At 38.2% G+C, this 12,475-nt stretch overlaps 1 protein-coding gene across 1 annotated transcript in view; it reads right to left on the reverse strand.

Annotated features, from left to right (window-relative positions):
* Window positions 1-12,475, reverse strand: part of UGGT2 (UDP-glucose glycoprotein glucosyltransferase 2) — a 180,331-nt gene that overhangs the window by 28,665 nt on the left and 139,191 nt on the right. The window contains exons 30-31 of the mRNA XM_059684977.1: window positions 5,373-5,457; window positions 1,466-1,545 (exon numbers count right to left, since the gene is read on the reverse strand). Of these exons, the coding sequence (XP_059540960.1) occupies window positions 1,466-1,545; window positions 5,373-5,457 (165 nt within the window). The remainder of the gene's footprint in view (window positions 1-1,465; window positions 1,546-5,372; window positions 5,458-12,475) is intronic.

Raw genomic sequence — 12,475 nt, forward strand, 5'->3', positions numbered from 1 at the left:
GATAATAATGTTTCATTATCCCGTCAAATATACCTACTCTTCAAATCATCTCAAAATGTGAGTTTGAGCCTTACTAGCACAATAACATGATTCTTCTTATCAAACAAGGAGTCAACTATCAAAAAAGAGACCTCAACTGGGCAAAATCCAAGATGGGAGTGCTTTGATCAGTATAATAAAATCTGCTTAGGTTGATGAATCTATTTGGCCTAAAGTTTCTATTTCTTAGCCTTGACCAAAATAATCTTGTTCTCCATCACAATCAAATTAAGTTCAAATCTCTAAGTTCTCTACAGTGTGGATCTACAGCAGCTTTTGTTTCTGTCTACTTAATACCCTTTACATTTCAATAACAATAACCTGGTATTTTGAGGGGAAGGCATTCTTCCTCCAATTTCATTCTATAAAGTTTAAGTGAGACAGTTCTTCTCATTGGCTCTAGAGATAGGCATATGACCCAAGTCATAGTGATCAGCTCAGTTTGGGACACATGGCTATAGCTGGACTAATGAGTCAGCCTTGGAACTTGTATTGGTACTATGTGGAAAGAGGCAATCTCCTCCCACAGGAGATGGCAAACTTTTCCTTGTAAAACTTAACTGAAAATGAAGGAGGCACAGATAACAGAACTAAGAAAAGAAGAGTTTCCAGACTATATCACCTGGATGCCTAAAGTCAGCTCTACTCCTGGATTCTGTAGATAAGGTGAGTCAATATATTAATTTTTTGAAGAACTAATAATAAAGGTCTCAACCTAATTTATAGATTCCCTATCATATTCACTGTACCAGCTAACTGGGGCTACTTTCTGTTCCTTGAGTAACATACCCAATCTTCACATAACCAGGCACCTCACTCCATCTTCAACTTTTGAAAACCTGCTAATCCTTTAGGACAGCGGTTCCCAATCTGTGGGTCGCAACACCTTTGGGGGTCGAACGACCCTTTCACAGGGGTTGCCTAAGACCATCCTGCATATCAGATATTTACATTACGATTCATAACAGTAGCAACATTACAGTTATGAAGTAGCAACAAAAATAATTTTATGGTTGGGGGTCACCACAACATGAGGAACTGTATTAAAGGGTCGCAGCATTAGGAAGGTTGAGAACCACTGCTTTAGGACAGCAGTCACCAACCTTTCGGATCGTCCGCGGACCACCGGTTGGCGACCGCTGCTTTAGAACACATCTGAGCCACACACTTCTCCATGGACTCTTTTCTGAGTTTCCTCCTAACTGGATATAGCCCTTTTCTCCCTTGGTTTGTATAGCACTTTATTTTCAGCTGTCTTACAGCTCCAGTTTCCTATCTTGTATTATTAAAACTTATGTATCTATCTTATTCCTCTTAGAGGAGAGGATCTGTGCTGTACTTAAAATGTTGACCATCTGTAGGGTTTCCATATACTAGATTCCCAATGGATCAATAGTTACGTGTTAACATATTCATTAGTAATTACCTTTTAATGGAATCCCACATTCCTTTTTTTTCTTCATCAGTAAGGATATCTTCCTTAATTTTGTCTGGCTTTTTTTGCACCTAGATAGCATGGTGAAGAAAAATCTTAGAATTCTTTAGCTTTAAATATTATGCTGCATGGTTAGAAAGTGAAACTTACTTATCAGGGTGACCCTTGTAAATCTAAGACAGTGGCAGTAAATGAAGCCAGAAAATATCTTAGTACAACATTATAGACACAATCTGGTTTCAATGACCAGTTCAAGCCCTTGTTTTCAGTTCTTTGGTGGTTAGCTCCATACTGCTAAATAGTGTGTTTATATTTTTACTTACTGATTTATCAACTTTAAACATACCTGGATATACATAGTATATCTGGATTCAAGGATTATATATTATTCATTCATGATGAAAGAAGAGTAGCTCACTTATATCATCCTCCCCCTTTTGTCTGGAAGTTTTGATAGTAATACCTTCATCATTACTTCTTCTACCACTATTTTTTAACTTCTACCACTATTTTTTAATATTTAAATCTCTATATTCTATTCTAGCAACTTCAACAGTTCCTGTTTCATACTGTTTATAAGGATACTAATATCTCTACCTTTTCCCTCCACCTTCCAACTTACATTAGCTAAACACCCTTACTTTACTTTAAATGTAAATATAGTTATTTTCATTTAGTCCAGTAAATATATCTTTTCCACTATGCTGTTTATTCTTCATCTTAAGAATCAGTAAATAGTGCTTATTGTGACAATGTAAATATTATTCACTGAAAAGTCTGAAAGGCTGCTACAATTATATTTCCTCTGTGGAGGTACAATAACATGACCACTGTGCCTCTTGTAGGAGACTTGCTAGTTTAAATTGATTCTGCTTTTTTACATTCCATCATAGAGAAATTTTTTTTTTTTGGAATTTTATTGTACTTATTTTTTCTGGTGGTGAGCTATATTTCTTCTTTACCACATACCCAATATTTTCCAGTTTATTATTCATGTTAGCTAAAATTCCTGTCTTCTTGAAGACATTTTTTCTTGGAGCTCAACAATTAACTGCCTGCTTATTTCTAGGTCTTCTTTGCTTTAACTTTCAGATTAATGTCACCATTTCTCAAAATACTTATCTTCTTCTTTCTTGGTTTTCATCTTCACTGTGCTGGCAAATAACTTCAAAAAGAGATGTGAAAAGTAATGTTTCTAAATCTTCACACTTTAGAAAACAACCTTACTTTGTCTTCAAATTTAAGAGTTCAGCTAAGAATCCTAGGTTCAAAACAATTTTCCTCAAAACATTAAATACTTTGTTTTGCTGTCTTGTAACATACATTTTGAAAACGACAAATCTGATGCTAGTGCTTGAGTTATTCAATTGCAGTTACCCGACTTTTCCCCTTGGTAGTTACTGTGATTTTATTTGGGCCATTTTTCTTTCTTTTTTTTTTTTTTAAATCCTCACTCCAGGATATTTTCCCACTGATTTTTAGAGAGAGTGGAAGCGAGAAAGAAAGAGAGAAATATTGATGTGAGAGAAACGTATTGATTGGTTGCCTCCTGCACGTGCCCTGACCAGGGCCTGGGCTGGGGAGGAACCTGCAACAAATGTACGTGTCCTTGACTGGAATCGAACCCGGGACCCTTTGGTCTGCAGGCTGACGCTCTAAGCACTGAGTCAAACGGGCTAGGGCTAGGCCATTTTTCTCTTTCTTTTTGGAGGAACATTTTTCATTCATCCTAGTTTGTGGACCATTTTGACACATTTTAATCTCTTTATCTGTGGGATACTTTCCCTCCTCCATTTTCTCTTTTTCTTCTTTCTGGAATTTCTACTAGTGGGCTACTGAAGTTCATGGGCTAATCCTCAATGCTGCTTATCTTTTCTCCTTCCTTTTTTTTCTGTCTTTTTGTGTAATACTGAGAGATTGATGGTGAGGGAATAAAACTGTACTAAAAAACAAGTAGATGGCTAGGCTATAGAATGGTTAACCCTCAAAGATTTGATGGCTATGGTGAAAGACTTAGATTTGCTCTCTACTATGGGCCAACAGGTCAAATTACAACCAATACACACAGTGCAAAATTCAGATAAAAAAAAAGAAAAGAAAACTTAAACCATTTTTCATGGTCAAAGATGAAACTGTACTTCCCACCCTTACACCAAATAAATTTTCTCTCCTGTTTGTAGGGCTAGGATAAAACTAGCTGAAATGTTGGTCCTAAAGGGCTTGAGCTAAGTCAGTATCTTAAGCAGCTGGTCTGGGTTTTATGGGTTTTCATCTGGAATGGCCAAAAGGAAATGTATTCAAAGAGAGACTGTAAGTTATTATTGAAAAAGAAAGTGGAAGATCAGAGAAGAGTATTAAAGATGAGTGTGAGCAACATGTATAACATCACAGGATAAAGAACACAGGTGAATAGGAATAGATTATGATATGGGATGCAAACTACAGTTTAAAATCAAGGCAATATATAAAGGTGAGAGCTTTGATAACCTGTTATTGGACTGTACAGATTCTAACCATATGGGTATTTCTTAGTTATCACTAATATTGGTTTCTACTCTATTGCATTGTAGACAGAGGACATACTCACTCTATTCTCTACCTTTTATGCTCTGTGCCATATATCTATATTTATCTATCTATGTATCTATATCTATCTATCTATCTATCTATCTATCTATCTATCTATCTATCTATCTATATTAATATCCCTGTTTATCTGTGATACTTAATTCTCTCTTCAGGCTTGTTAAAGTCATCCACTAAATTCTTAATTTTGGTAATTGCATTGCTCAGTTTTAGAGGTTCTACTAAAAAAAAAATCAGACATGAACTTTTTATAGTTTCCTGTTCCATGCAATTGTTTTCAAGCTTGTCTTTTACTTCTTTAAACATTATAAGCATAGTTGTTTCAGAGTCTGTATCAATAATTCTAATATATGGAGTATTTGTGTATCTGTTTTCTGTTGTTGCTTTTGCTGGTTTTCCTTGTGTATTTGGATATAGTAATCTTATTCCAGAGATATGCAGATGTTTCTGCTAGATATCTGTAGGGCCTTATCAATCAATGTTGACCTATTACAGTGCAAATTCAAGGCTCAGAGTTCCCTGGACTATTAGATGATATGAATTTGGGCTAAAAGACTGTGTGGAATAATCTACTATGGTTAATACTTACCTGAAGGTATAGCCAGCTTATTGTAAAGAGTGTCTTCTAATAGATTACCCAATTTATATGGGTCCAGAATTTTAATTTCTGTTCCCATCACCCTCAAATTAAAACAAAATGATAGTTCAAGTGTACCAGGATGGGCGAATATTCTCAGGGTAATAGCTTTCTCAGGACAAGAGAAGTTTCTATGCTTACTTACTTCACTAAGGCTCTTATTTTCCCTTTAACTTTGTATTTCCTTATTATTTCATTATTGTCAGCTCCTCATTGCTATTAGGATGGAAAAAAAAAATAGTTACCCAATATTTTTACTAGTTATAAGTAGGTGGGATGGTCTAAAAAACCCAAACCTGCCATCACTAAAAACTCATTCTCTCTCTCTTTGAAAGAAATGTGTTTTTTTTTCAGGGCTAGTTTTTTGACCTGTGTTCCTGATATCATCTCTAGGGCCTAATTTGTAACATTATCTGGCTACAGATACAGTAGATATAGTAGACACATCATAACTTAAAAAAAAAAATCATTCCTTTTTTTCTATCTTCAAGCTCTCTGCTTTCCTTTACGAATTTAATCCTTTCCTTCCTTTCATTACCATAATTCCAATATGACACTTTAGGTAGTAAAATTATAAAAATTAGTTGTAAAATAAAAATTAATCAATTAATTAAAAACAAGAGATAAAATTTAATATTAAGAACAAAGCCTATAAGTAGCTTCTGCCTCACATACTTGTATTTCCAGTATTTTGCTTTTGAAGCTGTTTAATACAACAATGACATCTCCTAGGTCTGATTGAGAGTCAGTTCCTTCATGCCTAAAAGTAGAAAACGTAAATATCTATCATCAGTTCATGAAAAGACATATATGAAATAAATGTATTCTACAATAATACAAATTTAATACCACTTGTGTACATATATTTTATATTTCTATAGTCAATTAAGATGTGCTATAATACAATTTCCAAAACTGTCTAATCAATTAACTTAGTACAAATTAACACAATATAAAAGTACCTCTCTAAATTTAATATTGCCTAATCACTAGAAAGCTCAAATTATTGTTCATTTTTTCTGTTGTATACCAAGATTATCACAAAAATCAAATCTTTCATATCTCTGATATTTTCAACGATAATTAAAATATAAAACTTTTCTTAGACTTTACATTATTTAAAAATCATAATCAAAGGAATCCCACACTGTCTAACAATTTTTCAGTATCTATCAGCCATTTTCAAATACTAAAATTTGAAGTGTATTGTTAAACTCATAAGACTGAAAATGCCTATGATGTCCATCTACATCACTTGAATGTTTCTATTTTATATTATACTAGATGTTTCTACCTTATATTATACTAGAGGCTGGGGGTGAGGGGGGCAGTCCCTCAGCCCAGCCTGCGTCCTCTCCTAGTCCGGGAGTCCTCAGGGGATGTCCGAACGACAGCTTAGGCCCGCTCCCCGTGAGCCCAACTTCTGGCTGAGCAGCATGCCCCCTGTGGGAGTGCACTGACCACCAGGGGGCAGCCCTGCATTGAGCGTCTGCCCCATAGTGGTCAGTGCATGTGATAGCGACCGGTCATTCCACTGTTCAGTCTATTTGCATATTAGCCTTTTATTAAATGAGATTTCATTGTCTAAATTTCAAAACTGAGTAAATCAACAGCTTTACTCAATAATTATGCTTTGAAAACTATACTATGTACTGAAAAATGCTACTGTAAGAACATTTATAATAAAATTAAATTTTTCAGAGGGAAAGCAATCAGATGTCAAATTAGTAGAGACTTTATTTTATTATTATTTAGTAGATACTTTAAGTTCAGTCAGATTTATACACTTGAACATTTTTTTCTAAAATAAAAACCTGGGGGGGGGGGTTCCTAGCACTACTAGTATGTTGAATAAGACATGCCTTTGACTCCCACATATTCCCAATTCACCAGATGAGGTGGTTAAACCAATGTACAAGGCACTGCCCTGCCCAGCAATTACCACTAGAAAATAGGAAGTATCTCAATTTATGTAGTAGAAATGCCAAGTTTTATAAAAACTTTTAAGAGCTTCCGGTTCCAAACAGTACTCAAGGGCATCAGCAACTTCAGCCATTGAGTCCACCATCCCCTGAGACCAGAGTAGAGCCAGGAAGCACAACACTGCAGCTAAACTCAAACAACATCTAAAGCAATTACCTCCTTGCCACCAAGCGGCAGCAGTAGTAGTGATGAAGACTTACTCCCTTCAGGCACTATTTCAAGCACTCTAGTTACAATCATCATTTAAGGAAGGTACAATGATCATGGATCCAAACAGCCCAGGCATTTCGGCTCCGCACTGCTGCACTATTAGATCTCTGTAGTAAATCTAGGCAACTAAACTTCACTGGATACGTGAGGACAGTAAGTAGCTTAAGCAAAAGAAACAAGCTAAGCATTCAGAGAAAATGGACTTTATTGATAAAGAAATTAAAGCAGGAAAAGAGGGAGCATTCAAATAGTTTATATTCTCAATGAGACTTGAGAATATTGTATCTCAGTAAAAGCCATTTAGTTAAAAATGAAAGGATATATGACATATCAGGTAGCAATATTATTTTAAAAAAATTCATATTTTTCCTAGAATTCTACATATAAACATCATTCAAATTTTGTAGAGGTAAAGTAAATCACACTGCCTCTCATTTCTTATTCAAAACACTAAATAGTAAAAGATAATGATGAAGGCTTGTTTCAAATATTCTAAGGAAAATTAAAATGCTATTATCAATATTTATGAAAAGCAAAAGAAGTTTTAGGCTGTCAGGATCTGAAAAAAGGATTTGTAGACATCCGTCCTCCCGCCGCCGGAGTTGGGAGAAGGAAGGCGGGGGGGTGTGGAAAAATAAAGGAAAAGCCCTCTACCATGTAGACCAGTGCCCCCCACCCCAGCACCGGCCGGGACCCTCCGTCTGCGGCCATGAACGCGACCAGCGAGGGCGAGAGCTTCCCCGGCTCCGTGCAAATTCCTGGGGGCACAACGGTGCTGGTCGAGCTGACCCCTGACATCCATATCTGTGGCATCTGCAAGCAGCAGTTTAACAACTTGGACGCCTTTGTAGCTCACAAGCAGAGTGGCTGCCAGCTGACCAGCACGACCGGGGCGGCGCCCAGCACCATCCAGTTTGTTTCCGAGGAAACGGTGCCTGCCACCCAGACACAGACCACCACCAGGACCATCACCTCGGAGACCCAGACCATCACAGGTGAGGAAACCGAGACTCAAGAAGATAAGACTTAGGAGCCCAAGCCCTTGAACAAACCCTTTCCCGTCCAGGAGACATCTGTTTGGGGTGACTCACATGTTATGTGTGAGCAGCCCTGCCTCTGAAATGATCCCTGCAGTTGGGTGCCTGGCCCTTTGCTTCCTGCCGTCTCCCCCACACAACAAAGGCAGAATGGACAAATGGGGCTGCATCAAACTTCTGCGCATCAAAGGCAACAGCAGCCTGGAAAGGCAGCCTACTGAATGGGAGAAAGTATTTGCAAGCCACACCTCTGCGACCTGGTTAATATCCACATTCCTCCCGCGAGCCCCCTCTGCTGTGACTTGCCATGAAATCCTGGGGCGCTGAGGCTCACAGGAGAGGGGCCGGCGGGAGGTCAGGAGCCGAAGCCCCGCCCATCTCCCGGGAGTCACGCTCAGCTCAGAGGACAGGGGCCCTGCATTCACCTCCTGGGAGAACTGAGGGACTCCTTGAGCTGGCCTGTGGGGGACCTGGCCACTCCCACAACCCTCCCTCCACCCACCACACACACCTGCCAGCCTTCTTTTTGTACAGAAAGCTGTGGAGCAGAAAGCTAGGAGGTCATGTGAATATGACCAGCCATCCTAGTTAGCACCACAAACCCTATGTCCTGGGTGACCCTCACCCTCCGGCAAACAGAGATGTTGGTCTCCCTGGGTCTTGGTCAAACTCCCCTTGAGAATCTGTGCCATTGCCCAGTTCTGTTCACCTGTAGACTCGAGCATGGCCACATCCTGGCTTCTGCTTCTCTCGTTAACCTTTGCAACAACCTTATGAGGTGGGCGCAGTGACTATCTCTGCTTACAAGGGAGGAGAAACTGAGGCTCACACAGCTGGCCTGAGGTCTCCCACAGTAAACAGCTGGACCTGGACACATCAGCCAAAGCTACAGTGTAAGATCCCCTGCAGGGAGGTGCACCTTAGAATTAACGAGATTGCTGTCGGCCGACAGGCAGTCCCAAACGAGGTGCTCTCTGGACCCGTGAACTAACTTGAGCCTATGCGCAGGGGTGGGCAAACTTTTTACTCTAGGGCCACAATGGGTTCTTAAACTGGACCGGAGGGCCGGAACAAAAGCATGGATGGAGTGTTTGTGTGAACTAATATAAATTCAAAGTAAACATCATTACATAAAAAAAAGAAAAAAAAAGAAAAAAGGATTTGTAGAAATATAGTGCATATTATGACATTGTTGGCAACACCCATTCCACCTTTTTGCACATACTGTAGAAGCTAGAAAACTTAAAACTCTTTTTGTTGTTCTTGTTCCTAGATTTTTTTATGGTCCTGGTTTAGATTCTGCTAAACAGAGAGACACATTTGCCTGTGATTTGGAATTTAGAAGTGAGGTAGGGGAAATGCTTGGCTAAGTTTCTTTGAGCAAGCAAAGTCATGAAGACAGAAGTTTTCTACATTAATGTTTAAGTGTGCAATCTCTTAGCTTTCTGGGTATGAAGAACCAGTTGACATCCTGTAAGTAGCAGCTTGGTGCTTCCTCACTTTCCTAATCCTGGAAGAGGTATCAGCTCTTTCTGGTTGGTCAGTTCCTCAGTTCCTTGGCTTTGTTCCGTTATCCATTCCTGGAAGCTAGCTCTCCTGGAGGGCTTGCTCCTCCACTCCTTCTTATTACAGTCAACAATCCATTTCCCTGTGTTTAATCCTTCCCTGGGAGCTGTTGACAGACTACACCTCATGGGGGAATATTGCCTTCTAATATTAAACTTAGTCAGATAGATGCTTTAAAATGAAAGCACTTTGCAATGAATTTTTTTAAAGTTGGGAGACACAGAAGTCTGGCTCCTGTATGGAAACATTAAAATGGACCATGGGCTAGACAGGGGTGGGCAAACTTTTTGACTCGAGGGCCACAATGGGTTCTTAAACTGGACCGGAAGGCCGGAACAAAAGCATGGATGGAGTGTTTGTGTGAACTAATATAAATTCAAAGTAAATATCATTACATAAAAGGGTGCGGTCTTTTTTTCTTTTTTAGTTTTATTCATTTCAAACGGCGCAGGCCGTAGTTTGCCCACGTCTGGGCTAGAATCTGGCGTTTGAGAACTTACTTATTGCTTTAACCAGTAGAGTGCTGCCACCTTTGAGACTGGCCTGAACTCCTGGGCAAGTGATGTGTAAGTATTTCCCATGTTTCAGACATGGCCAAGCAGGGCAGAGATTATGTTTTGTTATTTATTACTGTGGTGTAGTCTTGCTTCTGCCAATATGGCAACCTGGAGACATGAAGAGACTTCAACAAAAATAGGCGGTGGGTATACATAGGATGACTGATGTTGGAAGATGTTAGAGAAGCCGCTAGAACAGATGTGCCAACAGAGATCAAGGAATCAAAGGAAAGTGAGGTACAGCCACAGAGACCTTCTCAGAGCCCACAAAAGTACTCCACAAACTGAGCTATAGCCACTGCCAGGTCAGAGAGTGTAAACTAGCTTACAAAGGAACCAGCTCAAGGAACTGTAAAGAAAGTAAAGTGTTTGAAATCTCTTCTGTATCCTATAGTAAGCATAAGAGAAGGAGTTCACTCCCACAGGTTATCAAACTAAAATTATGTACAAACAGTAACTTGGCAATAGGTATTACTGAAGATTTCAAGTGAAAAGTCTACCCTAATAATTTTGTACACTGAAAGCCACAGATATGTGTACAGTATATGATATTTTCTATAATTTAATTAGGGAAATCTAAGAAGCATTTATCTCATTTTAATAGAATTTTGAAGATTTTATTTTCTAGGAGAGAATAATTTTGAGTATTTTTGTATTCAAGGTAAATGACAATCGACACTGAGTCAGGGTAGGTAGCCTATAGTTAAAGATTACAATAAGATGGACAGAAATAAAGAGTAAACATGTGAGGATTATGCCTAACAAACAGAAAGTCAAATTTTCAATTAACAAAATAGTTAGCCATTGTTTTAAAATCTGGACTTAGAAACTCATACCAATATTATTTTACCTAGCTTTTGGGCATATTTCAAGAACATTTTTCCTAAATGTAATAACAATTAGAATGACATCATCAATTGGAATAAACAGATTTTCCATTTTTGTCATATTTTATATTGACCTACTTTTCATTATTGATATTTTTTTTCATTATTGATATTTTAATTTCAAATAAATTTTATTACAGACTAGCATTATTTATATTTTTTCCATTCTGGATATTTAGTGACATTAATCATATTTAAAATTAAGTAAATTATGACTAAGAAAAGTTTATGGCTTTATTGTTTATAAGTAATACAAATTTGAAATTATTTCTATCCCTAAAAGCTGTCTGTGAAGGAGAAAAAGTAGTTTATCACTAATATATTAGTGGTACTTAATGACACCAAGGGCGATTTTCTCCCTAAATGATCCATTTATAGGTTATGTATGATCCTATATAATAAAAGGCTAATATGCAAATCAGCCAAACAGTGGGATGACCCATTGCTATGACGCACACTGACCACCAGGGGGCAAACACTCAATGCAGGAGCTGCCCTCTGGTGGTCAGTGTGGGCGGTGGTGGGAGCCTCTCCTGCCTCCACAGCAGCGTTAAGGATGTCTAACCGCTGGCTTAGTCCCGCTCCTGCCTAAGCCATCAGTTAGACATCCCCTGAGGGCTCCTGGACAGTGAGAGGGCACAGGCCAGGCTGACGGACCCCCAGTGAGTGCACAAATTTTGTGTACCAGCCTCTAGTAGCAAATAATGGTAAAGAAGATAAAATAGAACCCAAAATAATGTCTAGTTTTGCATAATATATATTATATACATTATGTAAGATAGGTATTGTATATATATTACACAACATACATATACATAATATACAATAATATATGTAATTTCAATTTGTGAAATAATAAGGAATGAGTGGGGGAGAAAATGAACATTCACTCAATGTGAGCCACTGCATTCTATGATGATTATCTCATTTAGTCCTTACCAAGACTACACAAAGTAGGTAGGATTATTCCCTCTTGTGATGAGGAAAGAAAGACTCCAGGTGGTAAAGAAACTCAGACACGGTTGTACAGATAGCTGGGGTAGAAAAGGGGTTTGAATCACAGTTTATTCAATTCCAAAGGGCTTTCCCTTTGCAAAAAGCAATGGTGAAACAGGTAGTGACAGCTTTAGAAACACTAAGTTTCTGGCAGTACAAGATCAATGAAGTTGGAGCAAAGCACAGAACAGTTCTTGAAATTATATCTTGAAACTATGGTTTTTACAAGGATCAGTATAAATGTTAAGTGTATTTTGCTTTATTTTCTGTACCACCATAGCACTCTTTTACAGTACTTATAATGTATTAACTGTCACTCTGGGAAATGTTGTGGAAGGCTAGGATCTGTGTTTTCTTCTCCTATTTATCTCCAATATGTCCCGCTGCTTTTACCTGTCTTCCCCATTCCCTCCAAGCAATCAGTGATCTGATTTCTGTTTCTACAGTTAGTATTACCTAATGGTTTATAATACATAAAAGAAATCATACAGCATGTGCTTTTTTTTTTTTGCCACACTTCTTTAACTCAGTGTAATTATTTT

This window comes from Myotis daubentonii, chromosome 2 (assembly GCF_963259705.1).
Source record: "Myotis daubentonii chromosome 2, mMyoDau2.1, whole genome shotgun sequence".
In the NCBI taxonomy this organism is placed as follows: Eukaryota; Metazoa; Chordata; class Mammalia; order Chiroptera; family Vespertilionidae; genus Myotis; species Myotis daubentonii.